The 17045-nt window shown below is 53.8% G+C and overlaps 5 protein-coding genes across 5 annotated transcripts; 1 reads left to right on the top strand and 4 right to left on the bottom strand.

Moving 5' to 3' along the window:
- Positions 1–3004: 3004 nt before the first annotated feature.
- On the top strand, positions 3005–5047 carry J4E85_010160 (uncharacterized protein; the record flags this gene model as incomplete). Its single annotated transcript, XM_051474374.1, has 2 exons — positions 3005–3807; positions 3907–5047. 2 exons carry the CDS (start codon positions 3005–3007, stop codon positions 5045–5047), a joined length of 1944 nt encoding a protein of 647 aa, XP_051321867.1.
- Positions 5048–7697: 2650 nt separating this feature from the next.
- J4E85_010159 (uncharacterized protein) lies at positions 7698–10231 on the bottom strand (the record flags this gene model as incomplete). The annotated part of the gene is made up of 6 exons (XM_051474373.1): positions 7698–7728; positions 8704–8768; positions 9034–9340; positions 9436–9529; positions 9582–9621; positions 9671–10231. 6 exons carry the CDS (start codon positions 10229–10231, stop codon positions 7698–7700), a joined length of 1098 nt encoding a protein of 365 aa, XP_051321866.1.
- Positions 10232–11259: 1028 nt separating this feature from the next.
- On the bottom strand, positions 11260–12560 carry J4E85_010158 (uncharacterized protein; the record flags this gene model as incomplete). Its single annotated transcript, XM_051474372.1, has 3 exons — positions 11260–11384; positions 12054–12413; positions 12467–12560. 3 exons carry the CDS (start codon positions 12558–12560, stop codon positions 11260–11262), a joined length of 579 nt encoding a protein of 192 aa, XP_051321865.1.
- A 570-nt stretch (positions 12561–13130) lies between these two features.
- Positions 13131–13810, bottom strand: J4E85_010157 (uncharacterized protein; the record flags this gene model as incomplete). The annotated part of the gene is made up of 2 exons (XM_051474371.1): positions 13131–13671; positions 13722–13810. The coding sequence occupies 2 exons, from the start codon at positions 13808–13810 to the stop codon at positions 13131–13133; spliced, it is 630 nt and encodes a 209-aa protein (XP_051321864.1).
- A 2239-nt stretch (positions 13811–16049) lies between these two features.
- Positions 16050–16765, bottom strand: J4E85_010156 (uncharacterized protein; the record flags this gene model as incomplete). Its single annotated transcript, XM_051474370.1, has 4 exons — positions 16050–16106; positions 16164–16379; positions 16431–16603; positions 16654–16765. 4 exons carry the CDS (start codon positions 16763–16765, stop codon positions 16050–16052), a joined length of 558 nt encoding a protein of 185 aa, XP_051321863.1.
- Between the last annotated feature and the right edge of the window lie 280 nt (positions 16766–17045).

Raw genomic sequence — 17045 nt, 5'->3', positions numbered from 1 at the left:
ACTGAAACGGGGATGTTGAACACAGAATGTCCATAGCTTTGAACCGAGATACCCAGTACTCCCGAGCGCGTGGAGTTACGAATTCACAGTACGTTGCGCAACTACGAGTGTGCAACGTCATTCTTCAACCCAGCCTCCTTCACATGTTTGCTCGCTGCTTTTCTTCGATTACGAAACTCACCGCTGCTTGCCCGTTTCCGCGCTCCATTGGATCAACATGCCAACCTCACAATCCGGCTCGCGCGGTCGTGATGTGCTCATCATCGCGAGATAACGGAAGACCGCTCGGCATTCATCGCACAGGAAGAGGCATGTGGTTATGCTTCCGCCTGTAGCATCGCGTCACCTTCTCTATGGAAGACTCTACCCATATTTCCAAAACACACCACGTCCGTTTCAGCAAGCAAATCTGTCTCTTCACCGCAATGATCAGAACATTCAAGAATCTTTCTTCTTCACCGCAAATTGATCGTCATCGGAACAAGACATGCGATAGACTGTTCTTGGATATCGGCCGGCAGTCTAGCTTGATAATGGACGACCGACGGGAAGCGTAACCGGGCCCGCGAAGTGTTTCAGGTCCACCACGATGGAGTAAAGGCACAATGGCCTCGACTTCTAGCTTTTCCACCGTCTTCCACGCCCTTGCCGTCATCGGCCGGTACTCTAAGCTTTTGGTGATATGCAGGCCCCACGCCAAAGCCGGGTGCGGAGAAAGAAGACGAGTGACTCATTGTTTCAGATCAAACCTCGGTGCATGGTGCCAAGATGTCAACGATCGTGGACATTCCCTACGACAGGAATAACTATGACGGCGAGGTTCTAGTGATGATGGTCCATGCGCGGATGCGGAGAGTGGGTCTTTCACCGCTACAGCCTCACCTTTTTGACAGACACGATTAGTCGACGTGAATTGGGGCCATTCATGTTATGCGCCCCAGAGATTGGGCTTCAACGTGTTTCTGATGCTGTCTGTTTGATCCTCTTGCATCAGCGTCTGTAGCGGGTTCCGGTCAACTGGAAGCCCTCGTCTCAGGGTAGACAGGTCGGAAGCATCCGAATACAATAAGTGGAGCATTACATTCGGTTTAGTATGCAGTCCCTGGCCCCGAGTAACGCGAGCCACAGTACGCGCCATGATAGAGAGGATCAACAGCCACGGCCGATCCAGATGCAGCGCGAGCAGCGTTTACGCGTCGGCGAGTTGACCTAGCTTGTCAACAAGAAGAATGACGCGTTGCCATTTCCGACAGACGGCGCGTTGATTTGGTGTAACGCGATCTGGAGAGTTTGGCTTGGGGATGGATGTCTTAGTAGCCGCAGTACGCGTTGCACGGCACGGGCAGGGCGCACAAACCGCCATAGCAAGGCTCTATTACGGCGTGCAGATTGTAATTGGGGTGGAGATGAAGATTTCGCAGCGTCCTACTTTTCCTACTACGGGCATCATGCGAGACTTGAGACAAACCGTCCGATGATGCTCGGCGGAAGAATAACAAGCGGCAACAAGCAAGCATGATAAGGATTTGCGAAAAGTGACCAATGATCGGCGGGGAAAATCTGGAGAGTTTCCAGACCCTCGGTAAAAGAGACAGTCGGATCTCGAGGGTGGCACAGGACGGCAGGCTGTGGCTGCGGTGTTTGCCTCTCGATGGGCAGGCAGAAGAGTCCAGCCAGACGGAGCGGCGGCCGCTTGGTACCTTGCACAAGTAACTGCCCACGATAATAACGAGAGCGGACACGGAAGTACAGGAACGGTAGTCGAAAAGCCAAAATAGACAGGGAAGGGTGGTGCGGGCAGGGAGCGGTGAGATGACTCGCGGACGCCAGAGGGCGCCGGAACTTGGACAGATGACACCATGATGAAGAGCACCGAGGCGGCCAAGAGGGCTCACCCTGCGCAGGAAGGGAAATGAGATCAGAGTCGACTGACGGCCAACTGCCGTCTGCGAGTGGCTGTGGGCAGTGTGGTGAGGGACGGGGTGTCGTTGCGTGAGGGCGGCCGGGGCTTAGGCGGGCCGCGTCGTGCTCAGCAGACAGTAGTCATGATGGCGATTACGCTGTAAGCCCGCGATGCGCCGCTACCAGGACGAAACAGCAATTCCCACAGTTGCGGGAGGGTATTTTTTCGACAAGCGCGCATCGCATCTTGACTCTTTCGAGCAGAGTTTTCACGGCGGGCGGCCGAGGAGGGTATAGGCGAATCGCGATGGGGTTGTCCGGTGGAATATGGCAGTACATGGGCCGGCCCGCGCAGGCTAGCCAGTCATGCTGCGTATCGATAGAGGCAGAGCAGCGGTGCAGCAGCGCAGAGCACAGGCAGGGCGGCACGGGAGCTGAGCCGAAGCTGTGGCAGCTGTCGTACCAAGCGCCATGTCTGGTAGACGGCGGCAGTGACAGAAGGCCCTGTCCCCGTGAAGCCAAAGCCAGAGGCAGATGCGTGACAGCGGGCGCGCGACAAACGGCAAAGCATCACTTACGCAGACGGCTCGTCCAGCGACGTGCAGCGCCGGCCCCAGGGCAAACACTGGGTAATCGGTGCGGAGGGTGAATGGGCCCATGGCGGGCGTGACAGGACAACCCCAGCCAGTCGCTGCTGGGAAGAGTGCTGGAATGATGCATCAATACCCGACGCTATTGGGGCGTCCTATCGCAGGGCCTTGCTCGGTTTCGTGCCCAGATGCATCCCACGGAGGCGTGACCCCGGTCGTCGCGCTCAAGCAGGCTTGCGCTTCCTGCACACCCCGCCCGAAGCCTACCACCATGCTTTAAGCCCCCTCTCCCACCTTCACCTGCCACCACCCAGACCCTCACTGAGCCGCTACCTGCCCATCGCTCGCTATCAGACGCGCATCGCCTCTGCTGCCCGTCTTCCTGCCCCAATACCCGCAACCGTTGAAGTTGAGTACAATCGCTGGGGACATCCTGCGATCACCTTTACCGAAAAGAGCAATCCACACCGCCAGTCCTAGCCCACACCGGTACTTTGATACATAGGCCCGCCATGGACCATCAATACTCCAACAACGCACATCACATGGATTTTCACAGGCCGAATTCCACACTGAACAACCTCGACAGGAAACCTTCCGCCTTTTCCTTTGACGACAACGCCACCCTCGACTCTACCATCCTGGACACGCCCGTGCTCATGTCGCCAACCACCAGCACCCAGGGCATCTTCTCGCCCGACACCTCCATCTGGGAGGACTTCTCCGCCGGTCAGTTCGTCGACCGCACGGCCACCAGCTCCGTCGTCAACACCAACGGCAACAACCCCTTCTTCACCGAGCAAAGTAACAACCCCTTCGCCCGGTTACCACCCAACCAAGCTGCTACCTACGGCCAGCAGTCATGGCCCGTGACCGACAACTCTGGTTCCAGGACGCCCACAGCCCCCAAGCCGCTGAACCCCTTCGGCCCCGGTGACTTTGGAGCCGCGCCCTTCGTCGAGCAACAGCAGATGCCCTTCCACGGACTCCCCGTGCACCAAAATGTCCGACCTAGTGCCGTCTTCCCCTCAGCCCCAGAGCAGCCCATGTCGCCCCACACCCACTCCGACTGGATGGCCTTCAACCAGCAGGAGATGGACGCACGGCCCGGACCCAAGCGCATGAGGCCCAACACCCCTCCCCGCTCCTTCTCCCCTCGTCGTGACGGCGGCATCCGCAAGAAGAACGCCCGCTTCGACATCCCGGCCGAGCGCACCCTCGTCAACATCGACAACCTCATCCAGAGCTGCACCAACGAAGAGGACCTCAAGGAGCTGAAGCAGCAAAAACGACTCCTCCGCAACCGCCAGGCCGCGTACGTACTCCCATTTGGTTCTTGGTTCCACGCTCCACGTTTGGTCCAATCTACCTCTTGGTCTATCCTCTCCCTATTCATCAGCTAACATCATCATAGACTTGACTCCCGGCAACGAAAGAAGAAGCACACCGAGGAGCTCGAAGAGGAGAAGAAGCAGTGGATGGAGAAGATCTGCCAAATGCAAGATGACTTCGCCTCCATGCGCATCGAGTACGACTCCCTTGTCGCTGAGAAGGAGAAGTGGCACCATGAGTCCATGGAGATGCACCACATGATCAACCAGCTGCAGTTCGACAAGGAGGAGCTTGTGCGCAACCACACTCTCGAGACCGGCGAGCTTCGCAAGAAGGTCTCCGTCCTCACCGAGCGCCTTGAGGCTGCCAGCAGCACCGGCATGGCTGCCGCACCCAGCAGCACCTTCACTGACTTCGCTTCTGAGATGGACAACCTCAACATGGGCAACAGTGACTGGGACAACTACATCTTCGTCAACGACTTCGCTTCGGAAGACCAGCCCACTCCTCAGCAGAACCAAGAGCTCTCCCTTGTGTCCCGCAAGGACGAGGACAAGCCCGTCGCTTCTGGCCTCCTGCTCATGCTCCTGCTGTGCGGTGCCTTTGTCGCAAGCAAGTCCGGTGGCGCCGCTCCTCCCATTCCTCGCATGCCCGACGAGGTCCGTGCCGCTTCCGCTACCGTTCTCGACAGCATCTTCAAGGATGCTGGTGTGTCGACCGCTATGAGCGAGCAAGGTCTCATTGCCAGCCACGTCACCGGCCTCGAGCCTACGCCTTCCGGCATGGCCTGGCCCAAGACTACCATGTCTGGCTCTGAGCTTGCTGGTATCTCTGGCTCGCACCTCGACCAACTGCACTCTCACCTCACTGGACCTACCAAGGAGCAAGAGCACGAGCAGTTGTTCTCCATCACTCCCGACCAGTACAACAGCATGACGTCTCTCGACTTCACTCGCTCGCGTTACAGCATGACCAGCGACGACCTCAGCGACCCTCTGTCGCCTGGCTCTCAGCCATCGCACCGTCGCAACCTTGCCGAGACCCTCGCCGCTATGCGTGAGCAAAGCAAGGGCGACTCTGCTGCTGAGATCTACACTCGCAGTCTGCTCTGGGACAAGATCGCCCCCGAGGTTGTCCACGAGTTCAAGCGCATCGTTGAGGAGTCTGCTGCCATGTCCCGACCCAGCACATCCGACGGCACCAAAGTCGAGAACATGGGCTAAATAGCCCCACCACGATCACTACCAACAAACCACCTTTCCTTTGTACTCCCCTAAGTTGCATTTGTCATTTATCAGCATAGCGCTTCACTTCTTAGCGCCCCTTCTATAGGGGTGCCTATAGGGTCACAAGTTGCATCATGGTCCGGCTGGAACCTCGTTCTTCTGCGCGTTTCTCTTTGAGCGCCTACGATGGGCATCGCCATTTTCCTTTCTACCACAGCTCTGGCGCTTGCCAGTCTTCTACAATATGGGACGGCAACGTCGAATTTTGGGTCCACCTCATCAGGTACCCTTCTTCGCTTGAGCATAACATGGCGGTTGTTTTCCTTCCACGTCGAGACCTGGTTCACGACTTCACCTATTTAGTTTTGTGTTTATTGTTTCCTTTGTACTTTGGTTTTCCCTTTGGCATCAGACTGGTTCAGCGAGCAGAGCGAGCACACATTCGCGGTTGGCTTCATCTTTTGTATTTACTGCAAAGCGTAGCGAGCGTTGGATATTTTCCCTTAACGTTACCACGAGATATGGAGAGAGATTGAAACGAAGGACATGGGACATGTATCCGACGACAAACGACGAGAGTTGTATATGATGGCACGAGAGCGAGACAGATTGGCAGCATTCTTATTTTCTGGTACTTGAGCGAGGAGGATGATTACAAGTTTTGTTTTATTGCTTGAAAGAGACGATGCTTTCCCCTTCTCCTTCCCCCTTCCTCCTCCTCTTACGACTAACATAAGTTTTATTACGACCTTTACGCTTCTCACGGCCACCTACTCACGCTATCACTTTTCGTAATACCCCCTTTCCGGACCTGTTGTCCGCGCATGTTTTGAGATACCAGCTTTTTCACGATTATTCCCTTGTCGCGTCACAGATGCGGCCGTTTCTGCGACCTTTGTCACAGGGCCTTGGTGGGCAGGGCTCGATTGGTTGGCATGGCACCACCGGGACAATGTCTTTGTACCTAAGTAGTCGCCCACTCTATTGGCGAGGAGAGAAGTGCGAACGAGTCAAGTAATGCTATCGGATGCCCTTCCATTCCAGCGCTTACATCGCTTCCTTGAATGTGCACCCGACTTCACCCACTGGCCTGTGAAACCCGTCTTCCTCGCCACTGACTGCCATGTTCGAGACTCTTGCATCTGACAACGCCAGCCCGCCCACTTGGTCGCAGTGAATCATTCATTCAACGCCAGTCCATGTCTCCACCGCTTCATGTGTGAATTACCCCTTCTCCACTCACGGCTTTTCCGTCGAGGACCCACGCGGTTGACCGTCCGTCGCGTGCCTCGCATCGCGCGAAGCGTCCATGAAAGGATCTCCCTTCCATAGCAACCGGGAAAACGCGCCATCCGCGGGTTTTCTGACATGCTTCACAAGTCTACGCGCGGTGCATAATGCATGGCCTGAAGCACGTACCCTTCGACTGCACCGCCGTTCACAATATCCAGTAATTCACTCTCTTTACTGTGGGTAATGACGCTTCGCCAACGCAAGCCACCCAGCCGATTACCTTCCTTCACGCGGAATAATAGCCCCAAAAAAACTGCACATCCCCCACTCAGCTCACAAGGTGAGACCTGGACAGTAACGTCTGCGGACTGCGGATTTACCACAGGGTCCAGCATATCATGCAATATGCAAGTTATCGGGCCCTCAGTGGGGCTGAGCCACCTTTTTTTCCCTCGTCCGATGGATGACGAATGTTGTCTTACGCCCCACCCTATGTTAAGTACCTTGATTGGTAACATGTCGAAAGGATCTGACTTGACTGTGCAGAAGCGTGCAGCTATGGTGAAACACGATGAATGGAGAGGCTAATACAGCAGAGAATGGTATCATGGATGATGGATGATTCATATTCGGACCGCTTCTTTGTGAGGAGATCAGATGGGTCGCGGGAAGCCTGAGATGCGTGGTGTGAGTGGCTGAGCAAAGAGGGTCAGTTTCCCTGCAGTAGTCAACACGATATACGATACATGGACACTTGGGGAGGACGATCTATCGAAAGAGGACATCAGAAGGGCAAGGCCAAAGACCGATGTCTTGACCGTCACACACGATCCGATACGGGTAAACACACCATCGCCTAAAACGCAACATCCAGCAAGCTTCATCTGACAAACTAACAAGAAACGGGCTGCTGTACTACGACATACGCCGTTGCTGTGCCACACCACATGCTCCCCACGTTCTGAAAGCGGAAACATAGCCTATCGCGTACCAGAGACATTGTCCGTGTACAGCCCTCCGGACCTTCGCTTCCCAGATCCAGATGACGGCCTTTCAGCAAGCCACTTACTCTACGTGCATCCTCAGCAAACGATAGCGTGTGAACTAAGCAACAGTCATGGGGGGTTAAAGAAAAAAATCAAGATAGTACGGCAACGATGATAGGCCAGCAATAGTGTGAATTATTGGAAATAACGTTATGCAAGACATACGGTGTGAGTTTCCGAGCAAAGGAAAAACAAAAACAATAGCTTGTTTTTCCCTTTCCCCGCGCGGGAAAGGGACCAGGCTTCCGTCACTGTCCTCACACGACCACTTCCGGGTGTGTGCCCTCATGACTCCCACGATAGGCTTGTTGAAGTAGAGTCGGACCGGGACGGAAGGACCTGTCCGTAAGCGGGTTGCGGATCGCGCCTTATTTGGGGTTGTATTTGTCCTTCCAGATCCTGTAGAGAGAGATAAGTCAGCACGTTGTTCATCCCACCAATCAGTGAAAACATCCTCGGTATCCAGTCGGTGCAGACCAAGAAGGCAACGGGATGCCGAGACTACTGCGGGCTAAAGACCCAGATCCAGATCGTGATGAAGTTGTTGATGGGTCGTTGGTCGTCGTCCCGAGGCTGCCGTCATTGTCGCGATAGCCGTCATACAATATTCCGCTTCTCTTTCAGCACCACCATTGTCGCGCCATCAATGCAACTCAATCTCCAGCTTTGCTCAGACCATCCGTACATGCACCATCTGACTGTGCTCCACACACACCACAACGTTCGTGGTTCCGTCATAATTGGCTAAACCTCCCCATCGTTCCGCTTACTCTTCCGCTTCGGAACCGAGGCCACCAGCGACGCGCCACGTGTATCCCCGTAGACAAGCTTGTGTGTACTATGCACCCAGCGCAACGGGTCTGGAGGCATGCCACTATCCATTATTGGAACGGGAGAGCGAGGCTTGTGCCAAACGGGACATGTGCTACTGGTCAAGTTTTTCTTTGCGAATGCCATCATGTGTGCGTAGCGGGGAACTGGCAGTAAGTGTGACAGGTCGTGCTGCGGGTGAGGGCGAGGGCCGTCCAGCGTCCGCATCGACTAAGCGAGCAGGACTGTTCAAAACGGTGCATCGAGGGCCAATCGATTATGCTTGGCAGATGCGCGTTGAAACCGGTCGGCCGATGCGGACAGTAGCGCTGTGCGTTGGATTGTTGGATCCTGTCTGGTTGCTATGGTGGCTTGGTGTTGAGGATTGATTGAGGATGCAACACCGGCTGGAACGGGATCGCGCGGATGAAGGTCGTGATGGCTGCTCGTGGTGACCACCATGTGCTCCATCCACACGGCGTTAAGGTCGTCCTCGGCCCGGCATATTCTCGCTCTTCGTGCTCGATACAGAAGGGGATGAAGGAAAGAATCTATGGGGCTTACCATGTGTTGCCTAACGTCTTGTTCCCTTTGGATTCCGCGAGGCGCAGAAACTGAGCCGCTTTGAACTGGCGAGGCGCAGTTAGCATACCTGCCGCTTAATCCGAATACAATCAATGCTGCCCAAACAATGAGGCGGGATAACGGGGGGAAGTCGTGTCTCAGTGCATATTGCGCGTGATGGCTGAGGTCGAGGCTGTACAAGACCTCCGGGCTGACCGTTCGCGTCGCTATCGCATGAACCTCTAAACGAGTCGACATTGACCGGTGACGCAGGCGTACACTGCAGGACGGCCACAGTTGGGCTGAGGAGAGACGACACGGCTTGCTTACCTTATCCTTCTTCGTTCCAAACCCCTCGGTATAGCACCAGGCTACCTCGTTCATCGCATCTGTGTCACCTAGATTCGCGGCGGTCTCGTAGTATTGCTTTGCGGCCGCGGGATCTTTCTTGATACCCCAGCCATTGCGGAAGCAGTTGGCGAGTTCGTACATGGCCAGCACGAGCTCCCCTTTGGCTGCACCGCCTTTCTTCATGCCGGCTCCGAGGGCGAGTTTCTCGACCTCAGCGCTGTTCGCCGCTGCCATGGATAGGTATTGGACAGCTTGTTCCTGGTCAGGCTCACATCCCCAGCCATGGCTATGTTCTAGTCAGTACTGCCTTGGGCAATATCCAGGGCAACATTCGGGTATGCTCTGGTGATATCAGGCTGCGATCAGTGAGGCTGAACCTACCGTAATGCGAGACCGTAGAGAACCTGCGCTAGAGCATTGTTCGCACCCGTTGGCTCTGCAAGTCTGCCAAAGAGCGCTGTTGAGGCCTCAAGATCTGGTCATTCTGTCAGCTTTATCATGATAGCCCAACTCGTGTGACTACTCACTACTACTCTCATGCAGACGGATGGCCTCTTGGATCGTCTCCTATGCAAAGCTTAGACCAATTCTTGCCCTTTCCCAGAATTATGCATACCTCGTCCGCAGGCGCACCAACAGTCCCACTACGACTCCTTGCGCTCGTCGGTCGTCCATGTGACATTGGATTCACAGACTCGTGGCTTGGTGTATTGGGCTGACTAGATCCGTATTGCGAATGTGTGACCAGCACCGTAGCCCTGGTCTCCCACTTGGCCTCTTCCTCCTCTGTTCGTGCGACGCCGTCTCCTCCGACTTCTGGCAGATTGTCCGGCACGTTTATTGAGCTGCTCGACCTGCTCCGTCCAAAGTGCAACCGCTCCGCTAGTTTGTCATGCTTCTGCTCCCCACCAGCTGCTTGCGATCCCTGAGAGGAAGCGCTACTGCGACTTCTGAATCGGCCAAACTTGCCGCGCGATGTCGGCGACAGTAGAGGAGACTCGCGCGTGGGATCGCCGGGGAAGCTGGGCGGCTCGATGGTCTCTTGCGTCGAAGTCGTGGTGCGGAAGAACTGGAACTCTGGGACGTCGGGAGACAGCGTAGGGCCCGTGGGTGACGTGGGAGTCGCGCCCTCATCCCTAATCTTGTCCTTCTTCTTCAGCAAGTCTTTGAGCGCCATGGTGGTGCGCAAAGGAGCTGTCGCGTCGAGTTTCGCGTTGCCAGCGTAGGCAAGGGGTACGCGGCTCGAGACCTAACAATATCCAAGGGTAACTTCACGCAGCGGAAAACGAGCGTCGTGCGGCGGGTATTATTCAATTCTGAGGGTGGTCCTATATCTCCGTAGATTCATCGCAAAGGTGAAAGCGCTCATGGTCCTGCCGGCGCGGGCTGTCGAATTGTAAGGCACGATTGACTGTAGGACGAGGGCCAAGCAGTAGCCGCAGCCCGTCTCAGCCTCCACTGCGCGCCTCATATGTCAGACGCAGCGCCACGAACCGCAGCAATCACAATTTGGTAACTATACTGCGGTACGAGACATACGTATGTGGTGAGATCATCATCACAAACATATACAAGACATTCAAATGAAGAGGGACCATTTTCTATGAGGGTGTCAAGCCTAATAGCCCGTCTCACACTAGGAATCATGGTACCTGACGCTACTGATGCCCGCGTCGAAGCATTAATTAGTGCCTGTTGAAGATGGCGACTGACTACGTGTAGCAGTCTATGGCATCACACAGCAGACGGAAGAGATTTGTCTTAAGTTCTTGATTTTTTTTACATGTTTTTTTCTTCTGTGATCTTTCACGTACATGTCCTTCATGGGACGACTGTATCCATCAGCAAGCCAGCAGCGACTTCGTGAGCCTCTGTGCAAAATCCGCCAAGCGTACAACGTCGCATCGGGTCATATGATACGCTTGCAGCAGGAGCGAGAGATTTCGCTCGATTAGAAACAAGGAAAAGACAAGAGAGGTAGGAAATCGTAAGAGGGGGTATCATCGAAAGAACCCTGGACGCCATGAATAGCTCTGGACCTTCAAAAGTCAAGACAAGCTGAATGCGTTCCAGAGATTACCTACCAGGTCGGAAAACCACAGGTTGGAAACTTTGGAAACCTCAAATTAGGAAGGACTGTAATGGAAGCTGAGCAGAGGGGCACATACTATGTCCGGATATCACGGATCCAGTGAGTGGGCAATGCTACTCGTCGTCGTTCTCAAATGCAACGAAGTCCGCCTGCTGTGTGAACTGCTGTGGCTTCGGAGAAGTTCCAGTCTTCGGCATCATCCACTCATGAGCATCCTCGGCAGTATCCATATCATCCTCTGGGGCGTCCGAAGTAGCAGGGGTGTGTGATGAACGAGAACGGACGGGGGAATTAGGCGGGGACTGGACTGGAGAAGACAGACGGGTGGTCTTCCTCATGCGAGAGGCAAGACGAACGTGTGGATAGTGAAATTTACCAGTGTAGGAACACTCTCCCGTGTTGGCGAAGGTGGGACACTCATATGCATGCAACTCGGCACAGGTGTCTCCTTTCTGGCAGTAACCCAAGCGTCCAAAAGCTTCGCAGTTCGGTGCAGATGGATTGACACGAACATGAGCAAAGCGGCAGTCTTCTTTGGTGCATCGGCCTGCCTGGAAATGCTGGCACGTAGGCGTGTTGTGCGACGATGCAGTATGGGACAGCTGACAGTTGCTGTCGGAGCAAACACCTTTGAAGAGAAACGACTTGCATACGGTTTGTGTGTCCGGATCATGACCAAAAGGACAACCCGGGATGGAACACCGACCTAGACGAAAGTTAGAAGCGAACAATGGGTGAGGAAAGGTCCCGAAATGTCGTTTCGTCGAAATACCTGTATGTGTGAAGTTGGCACAAAGTCTTGATGGTTCGGTCGGCTGGTGATCTCTGGATGAGGACCTGGTGCTGGCCGCCGGTGCCTGCGCTGGATCGTCGTTCTCTTTGGCCTCGCGTGGTTGGGTGACAATACTTGTGCCATTGGAATCAGTAGCGAATCCAGTGTACGTAGGTGCATTGGGAGGACGCGCGTAGGGGTGGTAGGGTGTGTAGCCTCTGCCTCTGCCTACGGCGCCACGGCCTCTGCTTCTACCATAGCCACCGCGTTGGTTGAACTTGTTGTACGGAGGGTTGTAGGAAGTATTAGAGACGGGGGTATAGACGGGATTGAAGACGGGGTTATGAACGGGGGCGTAGGAAGGAATGGAGGGAGGAGTGTAATGGTTGAAGCTGCCGGAGGTGGTGCGGTAACCAGAGCCAGAATAAGCGTTCGACTGAAGCCTCTCGCGCTCTTCCCTCTCTTGCCTCTCTCTCCTGGCGCGCGTAATGTAGCCTAGAATTAGATCGTAAGTATCTTTCTGACCTTGCGACTCGGCTTTCACATACTGGTGAGCTCTGCCTGGGCGCGAATACGTTCTTGATGTGAGGTTATCGCTTGGAGCTGTTCGGCCGTGTACGGAGGCGGACCGAGCGGCGCCATGTTAGCACTGGCGGGTCAGGAAATCTGTCACTTTCACTTGTTAGTAATGCGCACCCCTTCCACTGCAGCGAGATTTGAGGTTCGGCGTTCGGCGGGCGGTTGTTGGTGAGGTTTTGCCAAAGCAGAGCGTGGGGCAACAAAGAATAATACAAGCGGTTAGGCTGCAGCAGCTCTTGGCAGGGTCCGGGTCACGTGCCGCATGTTTGCGCCCGCACGAGCCAGCCCTAGAGGGAACTGACGCCACAATCTTTCGGTGTTCGTACGCTTAGTTTTATTTGAACATCTTGCACCCGAAGGAGCAGCCCTTTGAAGTAATGCAGTCACAGCGGAATGTTCAACGATCATGTTCTTCACCGTCCAGCTAGACCACACCCAGAAGGCATAAGACCCAATTGCTCTACGATAGTGTCAAGCATTGCGCACACCTTCAGAGTGCGATCTCGCTGGTACAGTTTGTGGCAATGTACCTCCTTTGTGAGGCTGATCAACGTTAATGGATGACAAGAGTTTCATTTCCGACAAGTAACACAGTAGAAGCTAAATATGACAAGCACTCAAACACGCGACACCTCAATCGAAGTACCGGACCGCGACCTTGATATCTCCTCGACCTGCCTCCTTGAAGACGTCCAGCACTGTAGCATTCAAGGGCTCCTTGACAACCTCAATGTCACTACCAAACCAGATCAGTGTTACGTCTTTCAGACTGACAAGCTGACACAGGTCCCCCAGTTCTTCAATGAACCATGCCTTGAGTCCGGCCTCTGGAATCTTGCCATCCCTGTACACTCCGAAGGCGTCAACGTATAGCCGTACATCGGATATGATGTCGGTTTGAGACGGAGTGAAAGTCGTCAACAACAGCTCGATGACATGCTCTGCGTAGCCGACGAAAACGTTGAGGGCGAACGGGAAGAGGTTGGCTTCGAAGTAGATCTGGCGGCAGGTCTCCAGTAGGTTCAATTGTGATCTTGGATATGCCCAGTGTGGCCACTCTCTGTGCTCACGGGTCGGGCGGACTGGATGGGAGAGGAAAGCGTATTTGTAGATTTTGTTGCGGAGTTCTGCCGGAAGACGAAGGAGGGGTGACTTTCGGTGATTGCGCTGTGAGCTGTGTCTTCGTTAGCTAGCAGTACAACGAATGCAAGATCCAGTACTCACATTGCTGCGAGGCGATCCATGAGCACAACACTGCGATCGTAGTAGCGTACACGTTCGGGAACAGACATAGCCTCGGCGGGCGAGTACATGGCGAATACAGAGCCCTGGGAGTTGAGTGCTGATAGTAAGATCAAGAAGGCTGCGTAATCACTTTTGAGCATGTGCGAGGAAAGTGGGGCGGTAAACAAGGAGCACGGTGTGGAGGGAAGGCGCGAGCCAGTGCAAGAAAGTGAGAGTTAAATGACGTGCCCGCGGAATAGGCATGCGTGACGAAACGTGTCGGTGCGTATACGTGACTTATTCAGATGTGTCGACGCTAATGGAGATGTATTTGGTTGCTGTCACGCTCACGATCTGGAAAGTTCAATTCATTCTTAACAGCGTCACTACAAGAGTTCACGAATGAAAGAAAAAAAGGCTTTCGGTGGTATATGAAAGCTTCATCGAGTTCTAACATGATCATCCACATTATTCGCGAACTGCAGTCGAGTACATGGACTCCACGTGGTCAGAGAAAGACACCGAAAGCGACTCCTCACTGGCTGTAACAGCTCTCCAGAGACCTTGCATGTGAGCGCTTAGTAACACCTACCTATCTCGGCTTCACACTTAGCATCTCATTTGGGGATGAGGTTGATACGACCTCATTCAGATGTCATCGGCATCCATAGCTGCGGTCACTGAGTTGTTGCATCGTCCCATCTCATCCTCACGCAATGGAAGCTCAAAAACATCGAAGGTAGGATTGAACAAGTTTGAAAGACTATGGAGTTTACATATGACCAGAGTGTGAGTCCGAAACTACCGCTAGGGGCGGTGAGGTGACATGAAATCACAGTACAAACGGCCCAGTCCCTTATCTCGGCCTATCAGCTATGTCGATGCCACAACATCGATATCCAAACCCAATATTGTTACTGTTCAACCAGCGAACGAGTTTTTATCTCTTTGCGGCGAGTTCTCTGCTGTCGCAATGCGTCTACTACCAACAGTCTACAATCCTCCGCCCAACCGAATTTCCAGATCTGATTCCAGGGGTTGTCCTCGTATTGCGAGGGAGAGAGAAGAATCTGTTTCAGCTCCGGTAGCCTTGCAAGCCTCTCTAACGTCGATAACAAAGTATCATGTAAAACCAAACGGACGGGCGCGTATAAATTCTCGAATGTGTGTCCCGGTTCCGATACATCTATGGTGTAACTGAAGTGATAGTCATCGACCACAATATCTATAGTTGATATGGCATCGGCTTGATCCCAACTGAGAAGCCTTGTAATGCTTCGCAGTGCCCAATGACCACCCTTGAATGTATTCGAGGCGAAAGGAAGTAGCCTGGCCTCGGTATAGATTTGACGGCAAGTCCCAAGTAGCCGTAGGTTCTGTCTAGGATAATGTGTGTGACCATCATTGCTGGTATTCTCGCCAATTGGGGCGCAAATCTCTATGTCGTCTTCTTGAAAGACGTACCGATAGACTGCGTTTCGAAGCTCTGGGGGAAGGCGGAGAAGGACGCATTGCTCTTGATTCTGAAGAGTGCTAGTAGAAGCTGTTAGCTGAAGTCTATACTAGAAGAGATATGACCTACAGGGCAGCGAGTACAGCGGTAACTTCTGGGCCGTCGTTGTCCTGCTCCGTTCGTTCGAGTGGTTGTTGTGTCGACTGGATTTGTAACATAGTGTTAGAAGATTGAAGTTGAGTAGTCGAGACCGTCGAAGGGCTTTGGATTGAGCAACATTGGAAATCTAAATGCCAGAACCAGAGGGTGCGGATCAGGCAGTCGTAGTATGAGGCGGTAATGGAGAATGAATCAGAAAGAATGCACAGACCTATAGGCCTCCGCAACCCGGAACGTATGAGTAAAACGTCACGACTTGGTGTAGTGCTTAAATCTTGTACAGCCACTTTCCTGTCAGACGTTTGTTTCGCATGCTCAAGTTCTCTCGCTCATATTTCCTGTGTCTCTTTCTCCGTTACAGACCAGTTCTGTGTGCTCCACCACTTCGACCGGCTCACTCTATAGCAAGCTTGCTAAGTTCGCGCAGACTTTGTATTACTTGCAAGATAGATAAGCAGTGGCTAAATCATGAAAAAGAAACCGAGAGGCCTCGGACTCGATGAAACGTCTTTGCCGAATGTCGTGACAATATTTTGTTACGTTAGTGTCAAGGAGGGGGGAGGGCACCAGTATCTCCAGGAATTGTGATGTACATTTATTGAACAACATGATAGTACATGTGTATACTTAGCTCCCGTAAGAGGATCTATGTTACACTGTCAAGTGATGTGGAGACATAACCTTTTCTTGACACTTAGTCGATACGGACGAATATCTTAATCTTTCTTCGAGATGGCCCTGAAGTCCCAGTTGTTCAGGTAACCTGATCCAATCTGTTTGCAGCATCAGTCTTTGACGATTCACGCACGTCGAATGGGGATAGTACTTACGCAGAGGTATGTTGCGAAGCTGACCCAACCAAGGTACGGTGCGAGCAGCCATCCGCAAACCGGGTCAACTTGTCCCCAGATGTTGATAAGGTAGGCAAGAGTTCCACCGAGAGCGAGAATGTCAACTGAAGCGGGAATGGGACGACCGAGACCAAAGTAGAGAGGAGTCCACATCAGGTTCAGGGCCAACTGGATAGTATAGAGAGTGGCTCCGTGCTGCACCGGGTTAGCTCGGATAATAGCAGATCGCGCACAGCATTCTCATACCTTCGCCAGAGCAACGGTATTGGGGTTAGCAGACGTCGCTCCAATGCTGTACGCGCGATAAGCTGTGTAGCCCATGGTGGCATAGAGGGCCGTCCAGACTGGTCCGAATACATAACCGGGAGGATGTAGTGGAGGTTGCTTCAGCGTTCGGTATGCTGTCTGAGACACACTTGCTGTTTTGGAATCAGAAAACCATTCCGGCACGAGTCTACCACTGACTTACGGCTGATGGCAAATCCTGTGGCCGTTCCACACAGAACAGGTAGCAGGATAGCCACTGCAGGGTTCTCGAAAGCAAAGCTGGGAAGCGTGAGGGAGGGGATGTAGCTCGTCATGATAGCGGTTGGTGTGATGAGGTTTGTGTGTAACCGTCGATCGATGTTACATACGCAACAGAAGACGTCGCCAGAAGAGGAAGCGTCCTGTACCTGCACTCCGCATCTCGTGATATTTTCGGAGCGCCAATCACAGCCTCGGCCAACGCGTGGAAGGCCGGGTCCACTTTCCGCGTGGAACGCTAGCCCCGTCTCAGCCGTCGTTCGGGTCTCTCCAGCCCTCCGCGACGTACCTCACCCTTCTCTCTGCCATCGCCCTCTCCACCGGCATCGTTCTGCC

Source organism: Alternaria conjuncta, assembly GCF_024043145.1.
Source record: "Alternaria conjuncta strain BMP 0040 chromosome Unknown scaffold_21, whole genome shotgun sequence".
Lineage (NCBI taxonomy): Eukaryota > Fungi > Ascomycota > Dothideomycetes > Pleosporales > Pleosporaceae > Alternaria > Alternaria conjuncta.
The sequence above is the reverse complement of the archived record's forward strand: the minus strand, read 5'-3'. Positions and strand labels throughout refer to the sequence as shown.